The following is a 24,456-nucleotide window of genomic DNA, read 5'->3' as shown; positions in this document are numbered from 1 at the left end:
CCTATTACTGCAAAGGAACTCAATAAATTTATTCTCTAGGATGGAAGGAAATGTGAGAGGCAGTGGAGGAAGGACAGGCTCCTGTCGACACCACGGGCTTGACAATCTCCTTTTGTTCAAAACCTAGTTCCGCCATTTACTGTCTTTGTGACTCTGGGTGTTAGCCTTTTCCTCATTTGGGCCTCAGTTTCCCCATCTATCACACAGGGATGATACCAGCCTCGCAGGGGTTATTATGAATATCACATACGAACATGAAAATTAAATTAATCACGCCTTTACGGTGCTCAGGATGAGGCCAGCATTCATCATGTGCTCAACATACGCCAGCTTTAGCCACTACAGCAGCTCAGGGAGGGGTCAGACTAGAATTTCTCAAGGGCCCTCATGGCTCCAAAACTCTCTGACCGCTTTAAAACCAGGGACAGTCAGGCAGCTGTCATTAGTCATTAAGAATATATAGAAGGCTCTTGGGATTGTGGAGTAAGCGGGGTAGAATTCATTATACACAGTTTAGCACCTCGCTGGAAAAATCCAAAATGCTGACCCAAATCACAGAGTGACAATGAGAGGGAGAGTGGATGTGGTGCAGAGGACAACAGCCTATGAGGGAAGTGCCATTACCCCCTTGGAGGAAATGGGGGCTCTAGAAGGCTCCCCTCATATGTAGCTCAGTGTCTCAGCTCCATGCAGCTGCCTCAGGAGGGGGACTCACTCAAGGGGTCCTCGAAGGGATTAGCAGGGTGACGATGGACAGGACAGCCTGGAGGGGGAGCAGGAAGACCAGGCAGAGGCATTCTGACTCACCGAGGCCTGAGGTGCCTGAGACAGCTGTGCATGATGTCCTCAAAAAAGAAAAGCAGGTAAAAAGAACGAGGGAGAGGCAGAGAGGCCTCAACCATAATACCAGGAATGATTCCCAAGGAAAGAAAATTCCAGGCAACTTGCATTGTTTCATTCCAGAATCGGAACTAAAATATTCTTAGCAATTTGATGAGTGTGCATGTGTTCACTGCCCTGCACGCGGCTGGCAGCCACACAAAGTCACAGGGCAGCTGAGAGAAGTGCTTGGTGAAGGAGCGGTTCGTGATGGGAACCCCAAGCACAGGCACCTTCGCCCAGGGCCTGCTCTTCCCTCTCAGCGCCAGCCACCCTGCGGGGGGGAGTCAGCAGGAGTGACCTCGTGGGTGCATCTGGCCACGATGTCATCACCGTGATGGTGATAAGCCAAATCTGTCCAGATAAATTTCTTCTCTTTCATCCATTCGACAATCACTGTTGAGCACCTACTGTGCCCCGGGCCCCTACATCTTTCCCCTCTTGTACTCCTCAGGACAACCCCAGAGGCGGGTTCTGCTGGCCGATCTTCAAAGATGAGCGAAGAGGCTCAGGGTGAGGCGACGCGCCATGCCAGGAAGACGGTGGGGATTTCGGCCTGGTTTTCTGACCGCCCAGCAAGAGGGACCTCCCTGAGAAGCGTGCGGAGATGGGCGCAGCCTTCCTGAGCGACAGGCAAGGTCCTGGAGGCCCGCTTTTGTTCGGGGGGGGGGGGGGGGGGGGGGGGCGGTCACACGTTTTCCATTGTACAAGCGAGGAAGTGGGCTCAGCGGAAAGGAGGACTTCACATTCCGGAGAGCAATCCTCGCCCGGGGCAAAGTTTACTTGCTCTCCCTCTTGTTCACAGACATCACTATAAACACGGTCCTATTTTAGATCTTACAGCGCATAATATCGTTGGGCTTTAAAAAATCGGACTTCCCTGCGGGATGTGGGGCAAGAACCGGATTTCTTGATGCACCACGCGGCCTTGCTCCCGGGTGCCCGCGAACTTGAGCCACAAGACTCTCTGCGAAGCGTAACCTGCTCACAGCTCCGCGTCGGAAACTGCGACCTCGTTACTGCGCAGGCGCAGCTGCAAACTCCCGCGCGCTCAACGGGCCCCTCGTGGGCGAACTCACTTCCGAAAGGGCGGGGGGGGGAGCGGCGAATCCCCCTTCCACCGCAGATGGTCCAAGCCAACTTCTGGCCAATCAGAAAGCTTCTCTTATCACTGCTTCTGGCTACGGAGACTGGAGCTTCAGTCCCGCGAACTTTCCGGCGGCCCGGGGGCGGGAGTAGTAATGATTGACGTCTCACGTAACCACTCGTCAAGCGCGATGAGCTTGAAACACAAATACCACTAAGAACTGTCCGTCAAGGGAGGCCTGTTAGCCCCGCCCCCTCCTCCCACTGGCCTCCGAGAGCCTTCGGGGCGGGAGCTTTTGGTGGCAGCCAATCGCGGGTCAGCGGGGAGGAGGAGGAGGCGGGGCAGGCGGGCGGTGGGTGAGCGGGAGCGCCTCTGGCACTGTGTTTGGGTTGGGGCTGCAGGCTTGCGGGGTCATACTTCTCGGTCCCCACTGTCGAGGCTGGGCTGGGAACGGGAGCCGCGTCGCCTCGCTCGCACCTCCAAGGCCGTCTTCTGAGGCCTTGAGCCGAGCCCCATCTGGCGCTCCTCCGCGCCCCCGCCCCAGTCCTAGCGCCCGATAGCCGCCCCCAGCCCAGCCCAGCAGGTCCGGGCCCCATTGTCCCTGTCCCCACCGCGGCCACAGGCCCCTTGAGCCTCTCCTCTCCCCACTTCCCTTCCCAGGCAAGCCCCCCAACGCCTCTAGCAGCCGCTCTTCCCGTCTCGTCCGCGGAGGTGGTTGGTTACCATGGTGAAGCTGGCGGCCAAATGCATCCTGGCAGGTGAGTTTGAAATTTACAGTCTCCGGAGTCCAGAGACTTCGTAAGTTATTGAGAGCTTTTGTTCTCCTAAATTGCCTACCCTCTTTCCCTTTTTTGTCTCTTCCAAAAGCGAGTTAATGTAATTACTGATAGAGTAAACTCCATTAGGGTGGGAGAATTATCTTCCAGAGCACATTTGTAGCTCCAGCTGACTTCCCCAATCCCTGCCATTCTCTGAGACCACCTTCACCAGTTTTTGAGCTGTGTTCAGGAGGAATAGACTCGTTAAAAAAAAAAAAAAAAAAAGTCAGGCTAAACACACCATAAGTGTTTCATCTAAACTATGTGCTGTATCCCAAAGTCAGGTATCACTGACTTTGGAAGTCTTTACTTGTGGGATTTTTTTTTCCTGACCCCACCCCCTCTGATAACAGGGATTGGAGACAGTAATGTACAGTTGACCAGAGTTTGCAACAGGCCCATGTGTGTTGTCTTTAAGAGCCAGAGTTACTGTGCTGCCTCACACTCAGGAGGACACGAATATTGAATCCCCCAAAGGCAGGGATCTTCGTTTTGTTGACTCCTGTATCTCAAGCATCCTGAACAGTATCTGGAACCCAAGAGGTACTCAGTAACTATGTGTGGCATGCATGACAATGTGACATTCACATTTGTGGTGTTCCCTTTATTTGTCTGCACATTTAGGAAAATATTTGCCTGGGTTTTGACCTGGGGCCCCTGAACATAGATGTACTTTATTGAGTCCTTAGTGCATGTCAGGCATGGGTACTTCATTCAGTCCCCTCACCAGAGCACACTGGAATAGGGGCTGTATTGTTCTGCTCTTACTGAGGCACTGAGAGGTCAAGTCTCTTGGCCAAGGTCACCCCCCCGCCCCACAGCGAAGGAAAGTCATAGGCAGGATTTCAGCCCCCAGACCTGCCCAACTCCAAAACTCTTCACTTGTGTTACCGTTGAACCCCGCCCTCTCTCCAGGGTTCCCTGACCAGCTCAGGAAAGAAATGATAAGAAACTATATGGAGGAAAAAGAGATGCCTTTTGGGCTTCCTCTCTTCCAGACTGAAATTGATGCTATTTTTAATGGCTTTTCTAATTTGAAAATAAAAGGCCCACACAGAAAGATGACTGACAATAGTAACTGAGATCATACTGGAGCAAAAAAAAAAAAGATCAGTGGTTCTCAGGAGAGGTCTCCAGTTTCCAGAGCCCAGGGGAGGTAGTATTATGTAACAAAAGTAATTCAGCTGTTCCTCTGATCGGCTCTGTCATCTTGGACACAGCACTTCTCTGAGCCTCAGTTTCCTTGCAGATAAGGTGAGAACGTTTTTTATTTTCTGAAGTTGTACATTTTCTTATGTGCGCTTCTCTCTCTAACTGTTCTTTCTCTTATTCTCTTATTCTTTCTCTTATCTCTTTCTGTCATCTCTTAATTCAGCTTCCATCATGGGACTCACTTACTGAGCATCTTCTGTGTGCCAACACTGCACAGGAACCCTCAACACAGGTATCTCAGTGAATCCTCACGAGAACCCTGTGGGATCGGTATTGCTGTCATCCTCATTTACAGCTGGGGCACCGGAGGCCCAGAGAGGTTAAGACACTAGCCCTGGGTCGCACAGCTGGATGCGGCAGAGCTGGCATCCAGACCCGGGTGGTCTGATTTCCAGGGCTTTGTTTTTAGCCCCCCAGCTCTTCTGTCCTCCAGCCTCAAGTCTAGACTCTTTGCCCCTCTTTATGCGCACTCCCTCGGGCACTGTTTCACCTGATTTCAGCCACTGCCTGAGTAAGTGAGTCTTGAACTCCAGTCTAGTCCTCAACTGCAGCCTCCTTTCAGGGCCTTGAGGGCATTTCCTCTTGGTAGTTTCCAGAAACCAAAAAGACCTCAGCACAATGAATCAGGTCCCCACCCCCTCACCACCACCCACCAAATTCTCGTTCTCCACACCGCCCCCACCGCATACACTCCCCTCACTGGGTTTATTTTTCCTTTCTCTTCCCAGGCCTACTGTTTAAATTGAGTTTATCTGTCTTTTTTCTCTCCTATAACTGGTCATTGAGGGGCCTGATATTCAGTTCAAGTGCTCATTCATTCAACAGATATTTACTGAGCACCTGCTCTGTGTGAGTCACCGTGCAAGGTATAACGGGAATGCAGGGATGAACCAGGCCAGCCCCTACACTCGTGGCAGTGCTGAGATTTGGGGAGAATAATTTATAATGGAACAAACACGAATAGAATGCCCTTTGTGTGCCAGATACCAGAGAAATGCCTCAGGGCATGGCTGCTAATTGTTTTGGCTCAGACGAGGAGATGAGGAGGGACTACACCGTTGGCATTTATCTGTTTTATTTACTTAAAAATCACTTAAATATAACTTCAAAAATGTCAGGTACTGCACATATTAGCTCATTAAATCCTCCTAACAATTCTGCGAGACAGGTGCTATTCTTCCCTTTATGCAGAAGTGGTAACTGAGGCCCCGAGGGAGATCGCTGACCCAAGGTCCCATAGCTAGTAAGTGGCAGAGCTGGGGTGTGCCCTAAGTACCACAGTTTACTCCCCCTTGATGGAAGTGGGGATGATAATAGTGCCTTGCCAGAAGGTGGCTCCGACATCAAGTCTAATGCTACCAGCAGTGAGCCTCACAGGTAAAAGCAAGAGGGAGGGATGGCCTTCAGAGGCAGTGGGGGAAGGACACGGAGCCTTGCCGGGCAGAGAATCTGGACTTGGGCAGGGAGACCTAGAAGGAAGTTACCTTTGAGGGATTCTCAAAGGGCAAGAGAGTAGGAGTGTAGGGTCCAGATTCGGTGTAAGGGATAGTCAGAGAGCTAATTGGAGGTGGATTCAGGGTTGACGGTAGAGAGGGGTACACAGTAGAAGGCATCTTCTTCATGAGAGCGTCACAGGATCAAACTCGATCTTGGAAAGGTCCATCTGTTGGTGCCGACAGGGAGGTTAGAACAAAGAGAAAAATGAAAAGCAGAGAGGGGCAGGTGGGGAGTCCTTCAGGCAAGACCCGGTCAAGAAAACAGAAAATAACATTAGGCATTTTATTCCACGGAATTGGTTCAACGGTTCCATTTCTCCAAATGGAGGAGAATGGAAAAGCAAGAAGAAAACATTGAGATGACACGGAAGTGGTAGATAGAGGTTGGGTTATCAGAGGCTTGAGCAAGAAGCCCACAGAACTGGGATCCAGATTCCTGAGGAGGGGGCACAGCTCTGCTGGGATGGGACCTCAAGAATTCAGTCGCCCACCATGTGATGCCACGGATCACTAGGCCCCATTCCCCACTGGCAGGGAGCTGGGCCCCATGTTCAGGCAAGACATGACCAAATCCATTCCGGACCATGCTGCGGGTCTGGGTTTTGAGACCACTCTTGCTACCAATGCAACAGAAGTCAGGGTGCAGGCAAAAAAGCAGAACCTGCATTAGGTACTACACCGGTGAGAATTCATGCAGGATGTCCATCAAACAGGTACTGGAGACCTGGAAGGATGAAGGGACATCAGAAGTTCAGGAGGGCCCTGGGGAGCGGAGATGTAGATCTCTGAGAAGGGGGCACTGCCCCGCGATGCTGGCATCTCTGAGAGGGAATAATAAGGCTGGTCTGGGAATACAAAAAAAACAAACAAACTGGAGAGAAGTTACTACCTACTGCTGGGATGAAGGCCATTGCCAGGGTGCTGCTAAGGGACGCAGCAGGCAGGTGGGAAAGGGGCAAGCCCATCCCCCCTCTCCCAGCTGCCAGTCTTTTTCTAGAACTCGCACTGGCAGAGCCGGACAGGAAGCCCCTGGCAAAGGAGACGCATGTTTGCAGAGTCCCTGCTCCCGCATCCCAAGGCAGGGCACAGAGCCCAGGTTGAGGTCTGAGGTAACTCGTGCAGTATCAGCAGTGACAACAAAGGCCATGCGGGCTTGAAACTCAGCAAAGGACATCAGAAGTGGGGAGGAGAGCGCAGGGCGTGGGAGGAGTGGGGACATGCGGTCTGAGGTGACTGGGTACAGCTGGGAAGTGTGGGCAAATGGAGACGGGAGCAGAACCAGTGAGATGCGTGAGCAAGAGCACTTGGGACCTGGGGGTGCGACACGAGCCTGGCTGTCAACAAACAGATTGGGTGAAGGCCCAACATTCTAGTGGAACCATCCACACGTTGTTGGAGATACAGACAAAGCATGGGAGAGAGATCCTGACCCAAGAGGTGACAGGGGACAGAGAGTAAACGGGACAGCAACTGGGAGCAGAGGGCCAAGGAGAGACCCACAGGAGTGCCCACATTTCGGAGGTGGGAGAACCAGACCAGTGCCAGGACACCAGGGCCACGGAGCCAGGGGGCTCGGGAAAGAGGGGGCTGCTTTGGGCTGACTCATCCTTCAGAGATGTCAAGGAGCGAGAGAACTGAGAAAAGCCATCGGACTTGGCAATTAGGAGGTCACAGATGACCTTGCATCGTGCCTTTGCCCATGTCACCGTCTCTGTCCAGCAGTGCCCCTCCCTGCCGTCACCCCAGGCTCAGCCTCGCCCCGGGGGAGTCTGCTCGCTGATGAAACTGCGCCTTCATTTCTTTCCTCGATGCGCCCTCAGACACTTTGGTTCTCAGCTTGTGCTATTTGCCTTTGCACTTTGTCATCGTGTTGCTCTGCAAATGTGTTTATCAGCATTTCCCTTCCCCGTGCTGGATCCCTCCTCAGCCGGCACGCGAGGCTTTCCGTAAGTGTGGGTGACTCTGACTGACAGTCGGAAGAAAGATTTATGAAATTAACTAGAACAAATAAATCCGTGGGGAATTTCACAAGCAGGAAGAGCCAATTTCCAACTGGATTCAGAAGCAAAATTGGAGTCCGGAGGGTGGATGCAGTCAGAGCGCAAGAAGGAGAGTGATACGCTCTGTTTGTTTGGAGATGGATGGGTACCCGGCCACAGTCCAGCCCGCGGTCGCCCCTGATGGCAGGCGAGGCTGCAGTGATGGGGGCCTGGAGGGGCAGTGTTAGAGATGGGTCAGGAGTGTCCCTGAGCTCTAGGAGAGGAGGAGTGGGGTCTGGCGGGAAGAGTGAGATGTTGGAAGTCTGGGCCAGTTACCCAGCTTTCTCTGAGCCTCGGACTCTTCATCTGCCAAATGAGGTTAATGATGGTGACGGTAGGGGCTGGGAAGGAGGGAATCTCATGCGTGATTCCCTTCTAAGTCGCGGCAGTAAATAGAAAAGCATGACTGAATAGCTCACTCAGTCCCGGAGGAGTTCACAGGAAATGAAATGCCACAAGTAGTCAAGTAATTGTCTCACAAGAGAAAATTATAGGTGGGAAAAGTCAAAATTGAAAAGTGAACAGAGCAGCAGGCTGTGGAGAAGTCAAATGAAGAGGCACGTGGGGGCTGACCGTAAGCAGCGAAGGTGAGGTGATCACACCAAAGGATTCAAGTCAGAGGCCCGCGAGCGCAGTGGCGGTTTTGCTGAGGGGCCAGGGGGTGAGAGAGCAGGAAACAGGTGTTCTGAAGGAGCGTCCATGTCAGACCCATGGCCCAGAAGATCTTGCAAATGAGAACAGCGTGGAGTCACAGGAAGCCGAGCAGAGCCATCTGTGGGGAAGGGGAGGGGTGGTGCACACAGAGGGATTAGGGGTGGGCATGGAGAGCCTTCAGCATCCTTGGGGGCAGGGAGGACCTCCAGATTAAATCGCTCCCGACAGTCTTGCAAAAGGTCCAGATCTCAGACCGAAACTATGCCATAAACCTTTAGTTTGGAGATACCAATTTATGGGGCTGTGGACTCATGAAGGAAGGCCCGGGAGATAAACCCCCGTAGGTATAAGGTGAGCTGGAGGAAACGGCGGCCGTTGCGGATAGACGTGGAGAGGCCCCTGGAAAGATGGATCCGCAGTGGTCTCAGGCACAGGGAAGGCGGGGGCAGAACGTATCACTTGGAAATGGATTTCAGGTTGATGAATTTAGCACCTGATCTCTTGCTTCCTGTAAATACAGAAGCCCTCCCAACTTCCATCCCGCCCTGTCCTAAAAGAAGCGTGCAGGGACCCAAGTATGGAAGCTCTAAACTCGAATTGGTTGTTAGGCAGGTGAGCCCCGTAAGACTGAGCCGGGTCACACCCCTTTACCTTCAAGACTTCAAAGTAAATTCAAGTTTGAAAGTGAGAGTTTTTCCCCATGGGGTGTGTTCAGTGGCAGATGTTAGTTCTGTTTCTAGTGCTCGAAAGCCCCCCCTTAAGCTCTGTTACCTTCTGGGTCAGTTCTTTTGGATGAAAGGATTACCCTTGAAGAAACGCAACTGGGCTTTGAAGATTGCTCTCCTGGACCCGTGGCCCCACCAGCCACCTCACAAGTCCCCAGGAGAATCAAGTACATTTTCTCTGAAAAGTCATTGAAGTTTCTGGTTTCTAACTAGTGTTGTGGAGTGCGAGATTCTCCAGTCAGATCAGGATGGCAATGATGATTTTCTTCTCTGACCTCACAGGAGATCCAGCAGTGGGCAAGACCGCCCTGGCGCAGATCTTCCGCAGCGACGGGGCCCATTTCCAGAAGAACTACACCCTGGTGAGATGTGGGAGTCGTGGGCTGGCCCAGGCTTAAAGAGCAGCGGTCGTCCCCTAACCCTGAGGGAGTGACTTTCCAGAATTCCTTAAGAAGCCCTAAGAGAGCATGGCCACGTGAAGAGCATTTTTCCACAAGCCACAGGGCACGAGGCTGTCTGTGGAACAGACCAGCTGGTGGTCGGCTTGGTTCCCATGTACCGCTCCTTGTGGGCAGGAAGTTGGACGAGGCTGGTCGGTCCTGTCTGACTTCTGCACCAACAAATCCAGAACATAGTGCTTGTACCTTCTGGGCATCGGGTGTTCATCGTGTCCTGCAACACACCTCTTGGGACCCTCTGACGTGCAAACTCTCGGTTTTCCCCCCGCAGACGACAGGGGTGGACTTGGTGGTGAAGACGGTGCCAGTTTCTGACACGGGGGACAGTGTGGTAAGTGGTACCCTTGACCCCGGAGAGCTCAGTGCTCCTCCAGCTGGGCCCAGAGTCTCCGTGGTCAGTGTCATCCTCCCTAAGAGGGAAGCGGTGCAAGGACTTGGCCTAGGCTTTTCTGAGCACTTGGGAAGCGTGGCTGACCCAGGCCGAAGAAGAGGGAGTAGGAAGACGGGGATAGGGGTCCTGCGCTCACAGAACTAGCATAGTATCAGGGTTCTTAACCCGGGTCCCTTTTTTGGAATCCATAACTCTGGAAATTGAATTGCAAGGCATTACGTTTGTAGTACTGTCCTGGAGAGAAGGTTGAAGAATCACCACCTTCTTAAAGAGGTCTGTGAGAAAACACAACTTTTAAGTACTCCCCGATGCAGGCAGAAATGAGCACAGATTACAGCACTGACCTTCAGACTGCGGGTGCCGGGGTCAGAAGCCAGCCGGGGGGCATCCAGTGCCCAGGGGAGCCGAAGGGGGAAACTTCCCAGAGCAGCAACATCGGGGAGGGGCCCTCGCATGGGCTGGCCGAGGTTGGGTCGAGGGGCAGGAAGGGTCACCCTCCACCATCGGGGAAGGATGGCAGGCTGTCCTACTTTAAACGGCTTCTCCAGGCCTACTCAGTGACCTGCTTTAAAAAGAATTGTTTTAAGATTTGAAAATCAATTTGGTTAACAAAGTGCAGAATGACCTTTTGGAAACCAGAGCACTTGTCAGCCTGTTTAGCATTCTGTTCTGCCAGGTGGGAAGTCAGCTTGTTCCTGGTATTTTTGCACTCGGGGTTAGGAGAGGTGAGCTGCCGCACAGAAAGTGCTAGTTGGTGTGGGAAACCGTTGCGCTGCCTGTCTCTGGCTCTCGAGATCGTTCCTTTCCCACATCATCTTCCACGAGCCTTGGGGAAGAGAGAGAGGCTCTGTGGTAATGGGCGTATCTCACCCCTAAGGTCTGCGGGGAGCTGAGTGTCACCTCGGGGACTCGCGGCCCGCGATTTCCCTACATGTAGACTTTCTCGGGACATGCCTTTCTGGTTCTAGGAACTCTTCATTTTTGACTCTGCCGGCAAGGAGCTGTTTTCTGAAATCCTGGATAAACTGGCAAGTAGCGTGCGATCTTTTTCCTAACCACCACCACCACCACCTTCCACCACAAAGTTTCCGCCTTCCATGCTCTCCCAGAAATGTCACTGCAGTCTGGCTGCCAAGAGAAGCTACCATGGCTGAATTATTTCAGGGGCAGTCCTCCCAGCCTTGAGACTCACGGCCCCTTGGCCAGGAGGACTGGCTCGTGCACGTGATTCCCCTCCCCCCAGCTCCGGAATGGCCAGGTTCCAAATGTGCCCGAGCTGTGTGACTCAGTCCCCGCAGCGCTCTGGGCCCCCCTTCTTTCACCAGCTCCCTCCCGTTGGTGCACAGTCAGCACTCCCCAACCTCCTAGGATGGAAGCAAACATTTCCTTCCCCTCTAGGGGGCACCCTGGAGGCCCCATAGCAAGGCTCACCTTCCCCTCCCACCTCCTGGGCCCAGCCTGGGGTTTGCTCTGGGACCTGCGCGTGCGGCCACCAGGGGCTTCTCTGGCCCACCCAGCCATCCTCACAAGGATCCAGCTCAATGTACCTTCCAAGGTAACAGTTCCGCTAATCTGGGCCAGTGAGCTAATTAGGAGGTTTGAGCTCTCCAGAGCCCTCCCCTGCCTTTCCAAGAACGGCTACATTTTAATAGAAACTGTTTTCTGCCCCTTTTTTGTTGTCTAAGAGAAATAGATGTAATGACGGTCATTTCTCATGGGCTTGGCTTCACGCATCCATCTGTGATGCTTACAACGTGCCGCTGTGTGCATGGCCTCCCACTGGGCAAGGCCCTACTGGGCAGAAGGGTGTGTCTGGGCAAGCCAGAGCAGTACCGATCAGCCCAGCCCCTGCTTCCAGCCAGCCCTGACACTGGGTGCCTGCTCTGGCTCCAGCTTGATCCCAGGCCTCTCCTGGGTGCCCTCACTGAGGCCTAGAGGGAGGAGGTGTCCCCTGCATGCACAAAGGAGAGGTCATTGTGGTTCTAGCAAGAGTTCTTGAGTTAGTCTGCAGAGTGAAGCTGTGGGGGGGGGGGGGGGCGTGTTCATCAGTTCGGTCAAAGTGGCAGCATAGCCTTGGGGTACAGTGAGCCCTCCAGAGCCAATCCTAGACCAGCCTTCCAAGGACAACTGGAGGGAAAAGGATTCCTCCCCACACCCTGGGAGGTTACTGACACCAGAAATAAACCAGGCTGTAACTGTGCAGGATGGGGGTCCCCAGAGACTGGGACATGGCAAGAGCCTCCGACACCGGGACAAGCATCACAGCCTCTGAGCAGGGCCGTCCTGTGGCCTTGTGCCATGTAGCAGGATGTCCCAGGACTCTGAGCAGCCCCTGAAGGCCACAGCCTCTGAGAGCAGAGCCCTGCTTCTTAATTGGGACAGCGAGCCCTGTCCAGTTGTCAGTCTGGTTTGGATTAGGGCTGATACACTGCAGGAGAAGCAGAAAGTGCTCTTTGCATTTTGAAAAGCCAGCCCTTATTAAGAAGATGCCAGCAAACAAGCTTCCAGGGGCTGGCTAATGGAAGAAAGGATGCTTTTTTAGGCCTGCAAAGCAGAAAAACGAAATAACTGGCATAAGAGTGGGCCCTCGAGAGGAATGCGACAGAGAATGAATGAATGAAACCAGTGGCAGGCAAAAGCATTTCTGGGTAGAAAAAGCCTCAGTCCTGCCCGATTTTAAAGCATGTCTGATCTGGGCAAGTCAGTTACCCTCTCCGAGCTCAGTAGGGATATTGAGACCAGCCCTGCAAAGTTGGGAGGTTTCTCAGCCACACACAGCACGCTGCCCAGCCAGCAGCCTGGTGCAGAGGTGAGCCCCCGCCCTCGCCTTCAGCCCAGCCCTCCCGTTGGTGCCTGTGGGTGAACTGCTTTCTCCTGTGGGTGGGCTCAGGTTCCTGACTCCCATCCCCATTATAGTTTTTCATCCCACCGCCCCCCACCCCCGCTTCCCTCAGAAGGCCAGCCTAGAAATCGCTTTCACTGTTACTGATGTGCTCGTCCTGTCCCCCTGGCACAGTGGGAGAGTCCCAACGTCTTGTGTCTCGTCTATGACGTGACCAACGAGCAGTCCTTCACCAACTGTAGCAAGTGGCTGGAGAAGGCTCGGTCACAGATTCCAGGCACCTCCCTCCCAGGTAGGAGCTGCCGTCGGCTGTGGGACTTCCAGCACCTCTGCCCTCGAGTTCACGAGCTCAAGGTCATTGCAGAGGTGGCTACGGGTAGAAAAGAGGGTGCGGTGTCCCCGGCTTAGAGTATTGTGGCCTGCATTGTACAGTGACTCTGCCTCTTAGGAGCCCCGGAAACCTCAGTGAGTTACGGCACACACCTCTGTGAGTCTGTAAAATGGGCACGATGACGCCCGCCACCCCCCCTCCCACCCCGCCGCAGGGTTGTGGAGAGGAGACTCAAGAATAATATGGGGAAGGTGCTGTGATATGAATGAGTTTTTATTTCTGAAAGCTAGCCCCGGGGATGAATTCCTCATTTTCTCCTGTATATGGGGCGCAAGTAAACATTCAAGTCCTATTGTCACTTCTGAATGCTTTAAATCAGTTTATTTTTCATCCCTATGTGAGATCAACAAATTCCCCTCATTAGAGACCAGGGAAAGCGATCTCCAGAGACGAGCTCAGAAATTAGCTGCAGCTGATGCAGCTGGGAACGGCTCTAAATTACCTCTGAGTCCCTGACTCTGAGCCCAGTCCTTAGATTAGTATTAATGACCATTTTTAACGTTTGCTCCATGTGCTAGGAATTATCACAAATGCTCACATAAATTTGGCCCTCGCCTTGCAGCCTGAAGGAGACAGGGCGGACAGATCCGCGTGAAATCTGGAAAAAGGGCCAAGCAAAAGCTGCATGTGAAAAGCAAAGCCCACTGGGGTGGGGGTAGGGGGGGCAGCCCTGGAGCCTCTCCCTCTCTCTCCCCCCGCCCCCCCCGTGCTCAGCACCTCGAATCGGGCGGCCTCTCCCTGACAATGTTTTATACCCCTCAAAATTAGCGTGCTTGCCCTTTCATCTCTCCAGCGATCCTCCCAGGCCGCCACAGTTAAATGTGATGCTCTGGTTGTTTCTTTCGAGTAGGTGTGCTAGTGGGGAACAAGGCAGACCTGGCCAGCAGACGAGCGGTGGATTCAGCTCAGGCCCGGGCATGGGCCCTGGGCCAAGGCCTGGAATGTTTTGAAACATCCGTGGTAAGTGGCTCTGCTCACTCCGGAGCCAAGTCTGGAGTGGGCCTCTGCTGGAAGTGGTCTTTCACAGGACCTCACGGGCATCGAGTTGTTCTCCCACCATATGCAGAGTCTCATTTGGAACTGATGTGCACATTCTTAGTCCAAGACGCTTCTCGCTATAGCAGAGTCACTCATGTACTTACAGTAAAGCAGATCAGCCGGCCAGCGCGGACATAGTTGTATCTCAGTTAATGAGAAATACAAGTGCATCAGGTTCGACTTTAGCGACCCTTGGCATTCGCATGAGATAGGGTGGGTTACAGTGCTGTTGGAGCATATCTCACGGGTCCCCCAGTCAGTACCGTGACCCTGGGCGCTGGTCTCATAATTCCCATCTCCGTGTTGAGAAGGTGCAGGGACTTGCCCAGGGTCACATGACTAGTGAAGAGTCGAGCCAGGAGTATGATCCCTGGCTCCCTGTCCCACCTTGCCACAGCCCCAGGGTGATGCCAGGCCACAAAGTACCCTCCTTAGAGTCAGCAGGAGCTCTTGGGAAAGGGGACAGCCAGCGGGATTTGCTAGTGCCACCCTGAGTGTGCTGTCTCCCGATTCTGGCTGTGCGGCGCTGGGGGACCCCCTTCCTCTGCGCGAGACCTTTTAGGTCCCAGCCTCCCCACAGCCGGCTGCAGGCGTGCGACCCCATCTGCACGCTCGGATCAGACTTTCCAGAAGGGAGTAAAGGGACAAGCCGCCCTCTGCAGGAGCGCCCCAGAAGCATCCATTGCAGCCCCAGGGGCCAACGTCCTGGCTGCAGTGCCCCTCCCCGGGGTTGCTGGGGAGACTTGCCAGCCTGAAACACCCATGGTTGTCGCTCGGACCTCACTCCTGGCCTTGTGCCCCGCCCCCGGGCCTGATTCTTTGACCCTCCAAAAGAGTCAGTGGGCTAGTTAAGAAATAGCCTGGAGGTGGTTTTCTACTCAAGCTGCAGACATTTCTGTTGTTGCATTTACAAAACTTGGCAAATGTTGCTGTTCGATTGCTGTGTGGATGTGAACTTTTTAAATCCCCCGAAGTGGCGTGTTTTCTTGAGACAGTAAAGCGGGTAAAGGCCAACACTCTGGCGGCCGAGGGTGAGGCGAACTAGTTGTGGGACCCTCGGCGTGTTCATCAACATGCTGGTGCCTCAGCCGCCTCGCCTGTAAAATGGGAATAAGAAAATATATTCCTCATCGAGTGGTAAATGTGAGAATTCAGTCAGAGGGTAAATGGGAAAACAGCACAAAGTCTGGTACACAGTAAACAATAAATGTTTGCTTTTGACGGATGACCATTCCCCCAGCAATTTTCTTTATACTATTGTTACTTCAGTGTTTTGTATTCATAGATTATACAAAGATAGATGTCCCTCTTGCCTCCACCCGATGATCACGAATGCTAAACTAATGAAGTTCACAGCGAAGTTCACGGTTACGGGACAGACGGCTCCTCATCTTGTAACGTGGCGCGCCTTTGAGCCAAGCGTATGCGGTGCTACCCACATCAAGCCATATTTTACTACTCCCTCTGCCTCCATTCACATTTGTGAAATTGCCTCCCCACCCCAGTATCCCATGGTCCCCAGAACTTTTGATAGAGCTCAAAAATTAACTCCCACCCCCAACACATTAGTCATCACAGGCCCCTCGGCTGCGCGCTTCAGTTCTGTGTAGGTGTTTGTTGCTACGCTGGTAAATTACGCCGGAGGAGGCTGCAGTTAAGCACTCGGTATTAACTGTGTAAGTTAACTAGTCCCCCAAGTTGATGCTAACAGAAGCACCACTGGCAGCTCGGTTAAGAAAGCTGTAATTAAAAAGGAAATATAACCCAACGCTGCCCGAGACGCAGCCAAGCCTTGACACCTAGCGCCCGGCTCCGCCCTCCTGACTACGCGGCAGCCACGGTCCTGCGGACCAGGAGGGGCCCATGTGGTCGTCTGACCTTCTCTCTTCGCTCGTCATTCCATCTCCAGAACTCACTCGTCTTAAAACTGGAACTTGGCACCCTTCAATGCACCTTCACCCGTGTCCCCCACCACCCCTGGCAACCACCAGTCTGCTTTGTGTTTCTAGGATTAGGGCGTTTTTAGATTCCACGTATAAGTGAGAAGATGCGGTATATTTCTTTCTCTGTCTGCCTTGTCTCACCAAGCATAACGCCCTCAGGCGTCATCCACATTGTCACAAATAGCAGGATGCCTCCCTTTTCGTGGCTGAATACTATTCCATCATGGCCATATGCATACCAACCACAATGTCTTTAATTCATCCGTTGACGGACACTTCGGTTGTTTCTATGTCTTGGCTATTGTGAATAATGCTGCAGTGAATGTAGGGGTGCGGGTATCTCTTCAAGGTAGTGATTTCATTTCCTTTGGCTATTTACCCAGATGTGGAATTGCTAGATTATATCGTAGCTCTATCTTTAACATTGTGAGGCACCTCCATACAGTTTTCCACAGCGGCTGCACCAGCTTGCGTTCCCACCAGCAGCGCACAAAGGTTCCTTTTTCCACACATCCTCGCCGACATTTGTTATCTCTTGTCCTTGGGGTAATAGACATCCTAACAGGTGTGAGGTGATAGTTCATTGTGGTTTTGATTTGCATTTCCCTGCTGATGAGTGGTGTTGCGCACCTTTTCATGGGCCTGGTGGCCGCCTGAATATCCTTTTTGGAAAAATGTCTACTCGCTCCTCTGCCCATTTTTTAAATCGGATTATCGATGTTTTTGCTGTGGAGTTACCCAAGTTCCTTACATATTCTGGATATTAACCCCTTCTCAGATGTGTGGTTTGCAGATATTTTCTCCCATTCCATAGGTTGCCTTTTCATTTTGTTGATGGTTTCTTTCGCTGTGCAGAAGCCTTTTAGTCTGATGTAGTCCCATTTACTGATTTTTGCTTCTGTTGCTTGTGCTTTGCTGTTATAGCCATAAAATCATGGCCAAGTTCCATGTCCAAGAGCTTTTTCCCAATGTTTTCTTCTAGGAGTTTTATGGTTTCAGGTCTTAAGTTCAAATCTTGAATCCATTCTGAGTTAATTTTTATGAATGGTATAAAACAGGGGTCCAGTTTCATTCTCGTGCATATGAATATCCGGTTTTCCCAACATCATTTATTAAAGAGGTCAGCTTTTCTCCATTGAGTATTCTTGGCTCCGTTGTCAAATACTAGTTGCCCATGTAGGCAGGGGTTTATTTCTAGGATCTCGATTCTGTTCCATTGGCTTTTGTGTCTGTTTTTATACCAGGACCATTCTGTTTTGATGACTATGACTTTATAATATAGTTTGAAATCAGGACGTGTGATGCTTCCAACTTTGTTCTTCTTTCTCAGGATTGCTTTGGCTATTTGGCATTTTTTGTAGATCCTCTTGGACTTTTTTAAAGATTTTATTTATTTATTTGAGAGAGAGAGAGAGCGTGAGTGGGGGGAGCAATGGAAGAGGGAGAGAGAGCATCCCAAGCAGACTCCACACTGAGCGCAGAGCCCAATGTGGGGGCTCGATCCCTGAGATCATGACCTGAGCCGAAATCAGGAGTCAGACATTTAACTGACTGAGCCACCCAGGCGTCCCCCCCCCTTTCTTGGACTTTCTAATACCCCTTGATATTTGACATGTTCAGACCAAAAAATTAAAAAACATTTTTGAAGCATGTTAAAAAAAAGTTTATTACTGTGGGACAGTATTAAACACAAGCAAGTTCAAGAAGGATCTGTGGGGAGGACTCCTCTTGCAGCCGGGTGAGGGAAGGGAGCTGACCTTTGTTGAGCGCCTACTGTGTGCTAGCTGTCTGCAGACATTATCTGCTGAAGCTTCTAGCAGCCCTACAAGACGGCCAGTGCTATCGCTGTCCAGATGACGAGCAGACTCAGAAAGGGTGTGTGACTCTCTCTGGTCGCTCAGCCCGTGAGCAGCCAAGCCAGGAACAGAAAGCCGGTCTAAGCTTGAGAACCTTCTAGAAGGAGCTCTGGCCTCCCACGGAACCTACTTTGGGACTCTCAGGGGCAGAATTCTAGGCCAGATTGAGCGCTAGTCTGGGAGCCTGTTCTAAGGATCTTTTCACACAAAGCAAACGTACTCTGTAGTGTGTCAGTGAGATTGTGATTAGTCATTTAACAAAAGGATTCTTGTCATCGCAAATTCTCGTAATGCATTCAGAAAATGGTCTGGTTTACATCTGCTACTTCAGGAGTGCTCCATGGCATATATAAAGGCTCATCTCCGCTGAATTCTTTACTTTTTGTGTTGTGTTCTCCCCAGATCTTGCTTTCAGGAGCTTTCAAATTCATTTGGAAATCCTCGTGTGTGTCCTATGCAGGCCTCATTCTCTGTCTGCTCATTACTAAACTATGCTTTCAACTGGTGTAACATTCTTTTTTAGAGAGGGAGGAGGGGAAGGGGCAGAGGGAGAGGGAGAGAGAGAATCTTAAGCAGGCTCCACGCCCAGCACAGAGCCCGACACAGGGCTCGATCCCACAACACTGAGATCATGACCTGAGCGGAAATCAAGAGATGCCCAACCGACTGAGCCACCCAGGCACCCCCAGTGTAACGTTTTACCATTGACATTGGCGTTGCCTGGGACATTATGTTCTGTACCACCAAACGTGCCTTGCGGATGTGACCGAGTTAGTTCTCTTCTGTCCGACTGGGGAGCTGATGGTCCTCAGCAGTCGTGCACTTAGTGCGGGTGCTCGTCTCACTACAAACTGTCCCCTCGTTCCTCAGCAGCGCCACCTCTGTTTCTGCTCTTGGCTAACTTGTCCCCTTTCCTCTTGGGATTTCCCTTGTGAGAAAGTCCAGGTAACGTTCTCCATGAGAACCGGTTTCCATTGTGTGTTTCTGTCTCCCCGGCTGGCAGGGTGGAAAGGCTGCTCTTCTCCAGTTGGGGAACTCAAATCCTAGGCTGGGCTCCACGCACCCCAGCTGAGCCACTGCACCCCTGGGCCGCAGGCTGCTCGCCTGCAGAGCGAGGGCACTGAGCTCGATGACTTCAGGACATTCTGCAGTTTGGAAATCCTTCCCTTTCGTTGGGGCATATCATTGCCTCTTGTCAAGGCTGCCCTTTTGCCAGCTCCCAAGGATCGTCTGAAGACGGCTTCTTGTGCGTGCGTAGCTTGAGCCTCTGTGCTCAAAGTAGCGGGTTCTTTCTTCTGCCAACCTACTTCGTAAAAAAAAAAAAAAACAAAAAAAAACGTGCACACGGAGAGTGACAGAACACTAGCTGAGCTGAGAGGCTACCATTTTCCTTCCCCTAGAGCTTGGCCATGCTCACCCTGGGGGGCCGGTTCTTCCCACCCCGTAGAGAACATCTAGGGCCAGTTCCAGAACTTGGCTAATCTCTCAGAGAACAGGAAGTCCTTTGGGCACCTTTAGTCACAAAATACTCATCTCAGTTATGAAGATGCACCGTGCTGGGTGCCTGAAAACTCCTCACCACTTCCAGTCAGTGCCCCCTCCCACACCTGCTGTGGGAAGCGGGGCCAGGCCGGCGGTCCTTGGTCCTGCACCTGCCCCTCCCCACCCAGCCCGCCCCCTGCGGGAGAGGGAGCTCAGTGGGGAGCTCAGGCAGCTGGGCTGGGACCCGCCGCAGCCCCTCTGGACTTGCCGGGTGTCTCAGGCTGGCGCCCTGGGAGCGCTTCCGTGATGCCCCCTCCCTGGCCCATTGGCAGAACCTCCCCCTGCAGTTCATAGGTCACTCCTCCTCACCTGTCCTGCAGCCTTGGTTCCTGGCCCTCGGTTCTGGCTGGGGCCCATCCCCCCTCCTGGAGCCCGTCCCTGCAGAGTCCCTTTAGGGCAGCTCCAGGCTGGCTCTCCTGGCTCAGCCGTCAACACCGCCAGCCCCGGGCCAACCTCGATGTTCCCCAGGCCTGGCTCCAGCACTGGCCTGAGCCCCTGAGCCTCGGGCTTTCTCTTGGAGCCTCCCACTGAGCTCGAGGTGAGGGAGAGCCTCCCCAGACAGGGGTCTGTGCCACGGCTCTGCCCGACTCGAGGTCAGGGTGGGCCCATCCCATCTGGCCCTCCCTCCGGAGTGGGGCGGGGGCAGTCCTTGCCATCTGTTATTTTGCATTGGCCTTTGAGGGCCCCAGTGAAAACTAAGCGAGAAGAGTCTCACTGTAACATCCCGTCACACGTGGGGCGAGCGTGGCTGAAAGCCCAGGCTCTGTAGAAACCCAGGTGCAGACCCAGCCCCACCACTGACGGGCGTGAGGCTTTTGGCCAGTTGCTTAACCTGTGCGTGTCTCAGTTTCCTCCTCGTACCGAGGGCGCGGTAGTAGCCGGCCGCGCTGGCGTGCGGGCCAGAGGAGGCCAAGCGTGTGTGGCCCCTGACGTGAGGGGAGCGTGAGTCCTGATGAGGTGGTAACACGGGCGTCTTCACCTTGCCTCTGCAGAAGGAGATGGAAAACTACGAAGCCCCCTTCCACTGCCTGGCCAAGCAGTTTCACCACCTGTACCGGGAGAAGGTGGAGGTTTTCCAGGCGCTGCTGTGAGGGCCGGGGGCGGGCAGTGCCCCACGACGGCACAGCGCCACTGGGGAGCTGGCGGGGCCTCGGGCTCCTCGGGGAGGAGAGAAGCTGGAACTGCCTCGACGACTTCCAATGCATCCTGACAGCTTTAAATAAAATGAGAAGATGTAGGAGCCGCCACTCCTTCCGTTCTTGGCCGGGGCGGCCCTGGTTCCGTCTTGCCCCTTGGCTGCCAGTTCCAGGGCGGCGCTCAGAACCTTGGTGGCCTGGCACCTGCGGGGGCCGCCACCTGTCAGAGTGGGCGGTCCTGCCGGCCCCGAAGGGCCTGCCCCGACAGCACGGCCCATGGTGGGATGCTCGGCTCGGAACTGGCCCCACAGCTGAGGGGCCCACAGCTCTGCCTCCTCCTGACGGATTCGGGTTTGCTGCCTGTTCTGCCGTCCCCTGCGGTGGCCACGGTCACTGACCAAACGGTGCCCTCTGCCGGCCGCCTCGGGGCCTCCTCCGGAGTACGGCGCCCAGCCCCTCCCAGCTGCCGGGAACCCTGAGTGCCCAGGGAGCCGAGAACCAGGCCACTTTCCTTTAATGACCCGCCTCTCGGAGCCGGGCGACAGCCGTAATTCTTAGCGCTAAGCTTGACTCTTTTCCATCCCGTGCCTGCCGCCAGATTAATCTTCCTAAAACCTCACTTTCATCGTTTCGCTCCCCTGATGAAAGACCACAGAGGTTCCTCAGTGCCTTTTACATCAGGGCTGTGCGCCACGGTCTGGCACGGAAGGCCCGCCAGTCACCGTTGCTGGGGGCCTCGGCTTCTTTCGGCCCCGGTGCCCCCGAGGGCTTCCCCCTCGCCCACTGTCAGGCATCCCCCCCTCCCGCTTCGTGGGGGCGGGGGGCTTCATGCAGCGCGTCAGCTTCTGGGGTGGACAGACCTGGGTCTGTCCCGATGCCAGTGATGATGATGACAATTACTCTGGGTGGTTTATGACCTGCCGTGTCTCCACCTGAACTAAGCACATGACCTGTATGGGCTGACTCAAGCCTTACAACGTAGTCTTACCATCCGCTTCTACAAACGAGGGACCAGAGTCCGAGAATCCAGTAACTGAGCTAAGGGGGGCAGAGCAGGATCACGGACACCAGAGCCCTGTGCACAGCCGCTGCCCCTTCGCGCCCCCCACCCCCGAGCTCGGCCTGGCCTGGAGCAGGTGGAGGTCTTTTCCATCTGCGAAGGGTGATGGCTAGGCTGCCCCTTGAGGCCACCATGAGAAGTCAGCTAACGGGTGAAAGGCATCGGTGGGGGCACATGGCATCACCCCGTCAGGCCCTGTCCAGCCCCTTCCTCTTCTGGTCCTTTCTCTACGTGAGCTCACAGTAGCCAGCAGGCTTCCTGCTGAGTCACCCTTTCGGACGGCGGTTCCCGAGGACCTACAGTGTGTCAGGCTTCTCTCTAGGCGCCAGCAGTGCTGATCTCGTGTCACGTGGCCCACAAGGGAAACCTACAAAAAACAACCAAGGAGCCACGGAGGGGGCATTTCCAGCTGCCCCAGAATTGGTTACTGGGACCCACTGCTGTGGACAAAGAGATGCTAAGAGCTCCCAAAAGGCTGGGGCCAGACACCTTCCCTGGGGCAGAATTGGCCCTGCTGCCAGGAACCAGCCCCGGGGCCCCTGTGCTCCTCGCCACTGCCCCCTCCCTGTTTGTGTAAGAAAGCTGAGCGGTCGAGAGGAGGGAGTGCGGGGAGATGGGCTGTTGGTGAGTGGGTGCCCCCCCCCAGCTCCTGCCCCAGCCCCAGAGAATGCTCCTGAGGCCGAGGGCACTGCCAACAAGAGGCTGGCGCCTCCCTCCCCCGCTGGGTGCCCGCTGAGTGCAGGAGCCTCGTGCCGGCTGCAGGCGCGGGGTGCTGAGGGTGCCCTCGGGGGAGCTCGGCACGCATGCCCCGGAGTTGTGCCTGCTCCAGGGGGACCTGGTGGGGAGAAGCCTGTGTCACCGGCAGGAAGAGCAGGTGCCCCCAACTCAGTTGTGCAAGACCCCCAGAGGGCTCATATAAGGATCCACATAGAGCAGAGTCAGTGGGCCCCCCAGACGGATCGTGGGCAAAGGGAGCTGCTTCCCACCTGGAAAAGGTTGGGGCCTATTCTGCTGGCAGGGCTGAAGTGGGGGGGTATGCCTGCCACCTCCTGAGGAGGTGCCAGCCACGGAGGAGTCTCTGCCCCAAAACGACCAGACACCCATCTCCACAGAGACAGCGGCGGATAGAAGCAGACCCAGAGAGGCGTGCGAGGGAAACGGAAGTAGCCCACCCCTGACCCCTCTGCTCCGAGGCACCCCAGAGAGAGGAGAAGACAAAGCCCTTGCTCCCCATTCCTGCCCCTTCTGTAGAGGAACTCTGAGCCAGGATGGGGTTTTGAACTGGCCTGGTCTGAGTTCTAATGAGCGAGAGCACCTGCACCGTGTGGGATCTCACTGTCATGAAGACCCAGGGGGAAGTGGGGGTCAACGGAGCGGGACAGAATAAAGCAATTAGGGAAAGTAAGGTGGTCGAGATTCTCCAATAAACGTACTATGATCAAATAAATGATTGAGATCATTTCAGACCCTGCTAAGAGCTATGCAGACAATAAAGTGGAGCTGTGATGGGTGCTGGGGTAACTGGGTTGGGTGGGCAGGAAGGACTCTAAGGAAAAGTGACATTTAAGCTAGGGCCCCACAGCCATGTGACCCCCTGAGGGATGAGCCATCAGGCAGCAAGGACAGCAAATGCAAAGGCCCTGAGGTGTGAACGAGCTCAGAGTGTCCAGGAGGTGGAGTCTGGTGTGTGCTGGGAAGAGCAGAAGGAAGTGAAGCAGACAGAGACCATTTCTGGAAGGAATTTGGATTACTGCAAAGACAACAGGGAGCCAATGGAAAAGAGTGTACCTTTTATGGACTCAGTGCCCCACACTATTTGGGGAATCTAGTAAGTGGTTATTAACGTCTTCACTTGCCTGGAGACCGCATTCTCAGTGAGCAGACATTTATGAAACGAACGCCAAGTCTGCAGATGTATTCATCCGACATTTGCTGAACACCTACTACGTGTCGGTCCCTGTTCTAGGAATGCGGATTTGTCACTGAGTAAAACAAAAATCCCTCCCCTCCGTCTAGCAGAGTGAGAGAGAGAGGTCCAGTTAAGCGGGGAAAGTAACCATCCGACATATGGTGATAGAGCAGGAGAGAGCAGAGGGGGTGCCGGGGAAGGGGGAGTGGCAATATGAATTAGGGGGTCAGGAGAAACCTTCCCGAGGTGACATTTCAGCAAGGTTTGAGAGAGAGCAGAGTGATTGGCACCCTCTAGTTCGTTCACTGGCCCCTCAGAGACGAAATGTGACAGTGGTGGCCCATCTCCCACTTTCTGTCCCTGGCACACAGCACTGGGACTCAAGATGAGCACAGCCCATGTGTATGGACTCGGGGCAGCAGGGCGGGGGGAGGGGGTGGGGAGGGAATGCCACGCTGAATGGGATCCTGTCTTAGAATCACCTACAATCCAGAGAGGAGAAAGCTGAGCAACACTTGACTTCTAAACCCCAGTGAAACCCAAAAAGCACCCCAGCCAGGGTCTCCCACCTGCATAGGAGCCAGGTGCTCCCCCATCTCCTTTAGAATTGTAGGGGAAGGTTCTCACTGCCCTCCATGGCTGCCTTCCTTCTCTGAGGAGTGGCTTGAGGCCGGGGCCTGGCCTCAGCGTTTGCTCCCTGGTTGTATGAAGCTGACTGTCCCCACTGCTTGCTGACATGGCTGGGATTCACCCACCGAGAGGGCAGGGATGCACAGGCTAGTGGGAGGGCGGGGACTCACGGGCGGGTAGAGTTTTGGAGCTAGTGTCCAGAAACATAAACGTGATGTGACCATGACCCTCAGGTAGTTTCCCTGCTGAGTCCTTTGCAGGGGTCCCACCACGGAAGGGTTCCTCGTTTCTATGTGGGTGGTGTGGGAGGCAGCCCCCAGGCAGGTGGTCCCCGGATGCATTGGATCGCC

At 54.0% G+C, this 24,456-nt stretch overlaps 1 protein-coding gene across 3 annotated transcripts; it reads left to right on the top strand.

The window, feature by feature from the left end:
- Positions 1 to 2,301: 2,301 nt before the first annotated feature.
- Positions 2,302 to 20,611, top strand: IFT27 (intraflagellar transport 27). Of its 3 annotated transcripts, none has more exons than XM_006750398.3 (8): positions 2,302 to 2,318; positions 2,627 to 2,724; positions 9,193 to 9,272; positions 9,640 to 9,699; positions 10,728 to 10,787; positions 12,776 to 12,893; positions 13,843 to 13,952; positions 20,364 to 20,611. In XM_006750398.3, exons 2-8 carry the CDS (start codon positions 2,691 to 2,693, stop codon positions 20,460 to 20,462), a joined length of 561 nt encoding a protein of 186 aa, XP_006750461.1. In that variant the 5' UTR covers positions 2,302 to 2,318; positions 2,627 to 2,690; the 3' UTR covers positions 20,463 to 20,611. The 3 variants fall into 3 exon arrangements, with proteins under 3 accessions (XP_006750461.1, XP_081678513.1, XP_081678512.1); XM_081822387.1 differs by having other exon boundaries at positions 2,306 to 2,322; XM_081822386.1 differs by lacking the exon at positions 2,302 to 2,318 and adding an exon at positions 2,329 to 2,465 and having other exon boundaries at positions 2,629 to 2,724.
- Positions 20,612 to 24,456: the final 3,845 nt, after the last annotated feature.

This window comes from Leptonychotes weddellii, chromosome 5 (assembly GCF_054177405.1).
Source record: "Leptonychotes weddellii isolate Sample4059 chromosome 5, ASM5417740v2, whole genome shotgun sequence".
NCBI classification, from domain to species: domain Eukaryota; kingdom Metazoa; phylum Chordata; class Mammalia; order Carnivora; family Phocidae; genus Leptonychotes; species Leptonychotes weddellii.
This window is presented reverse-complemented; position numbering and strand designations above follow the sequence as displayed.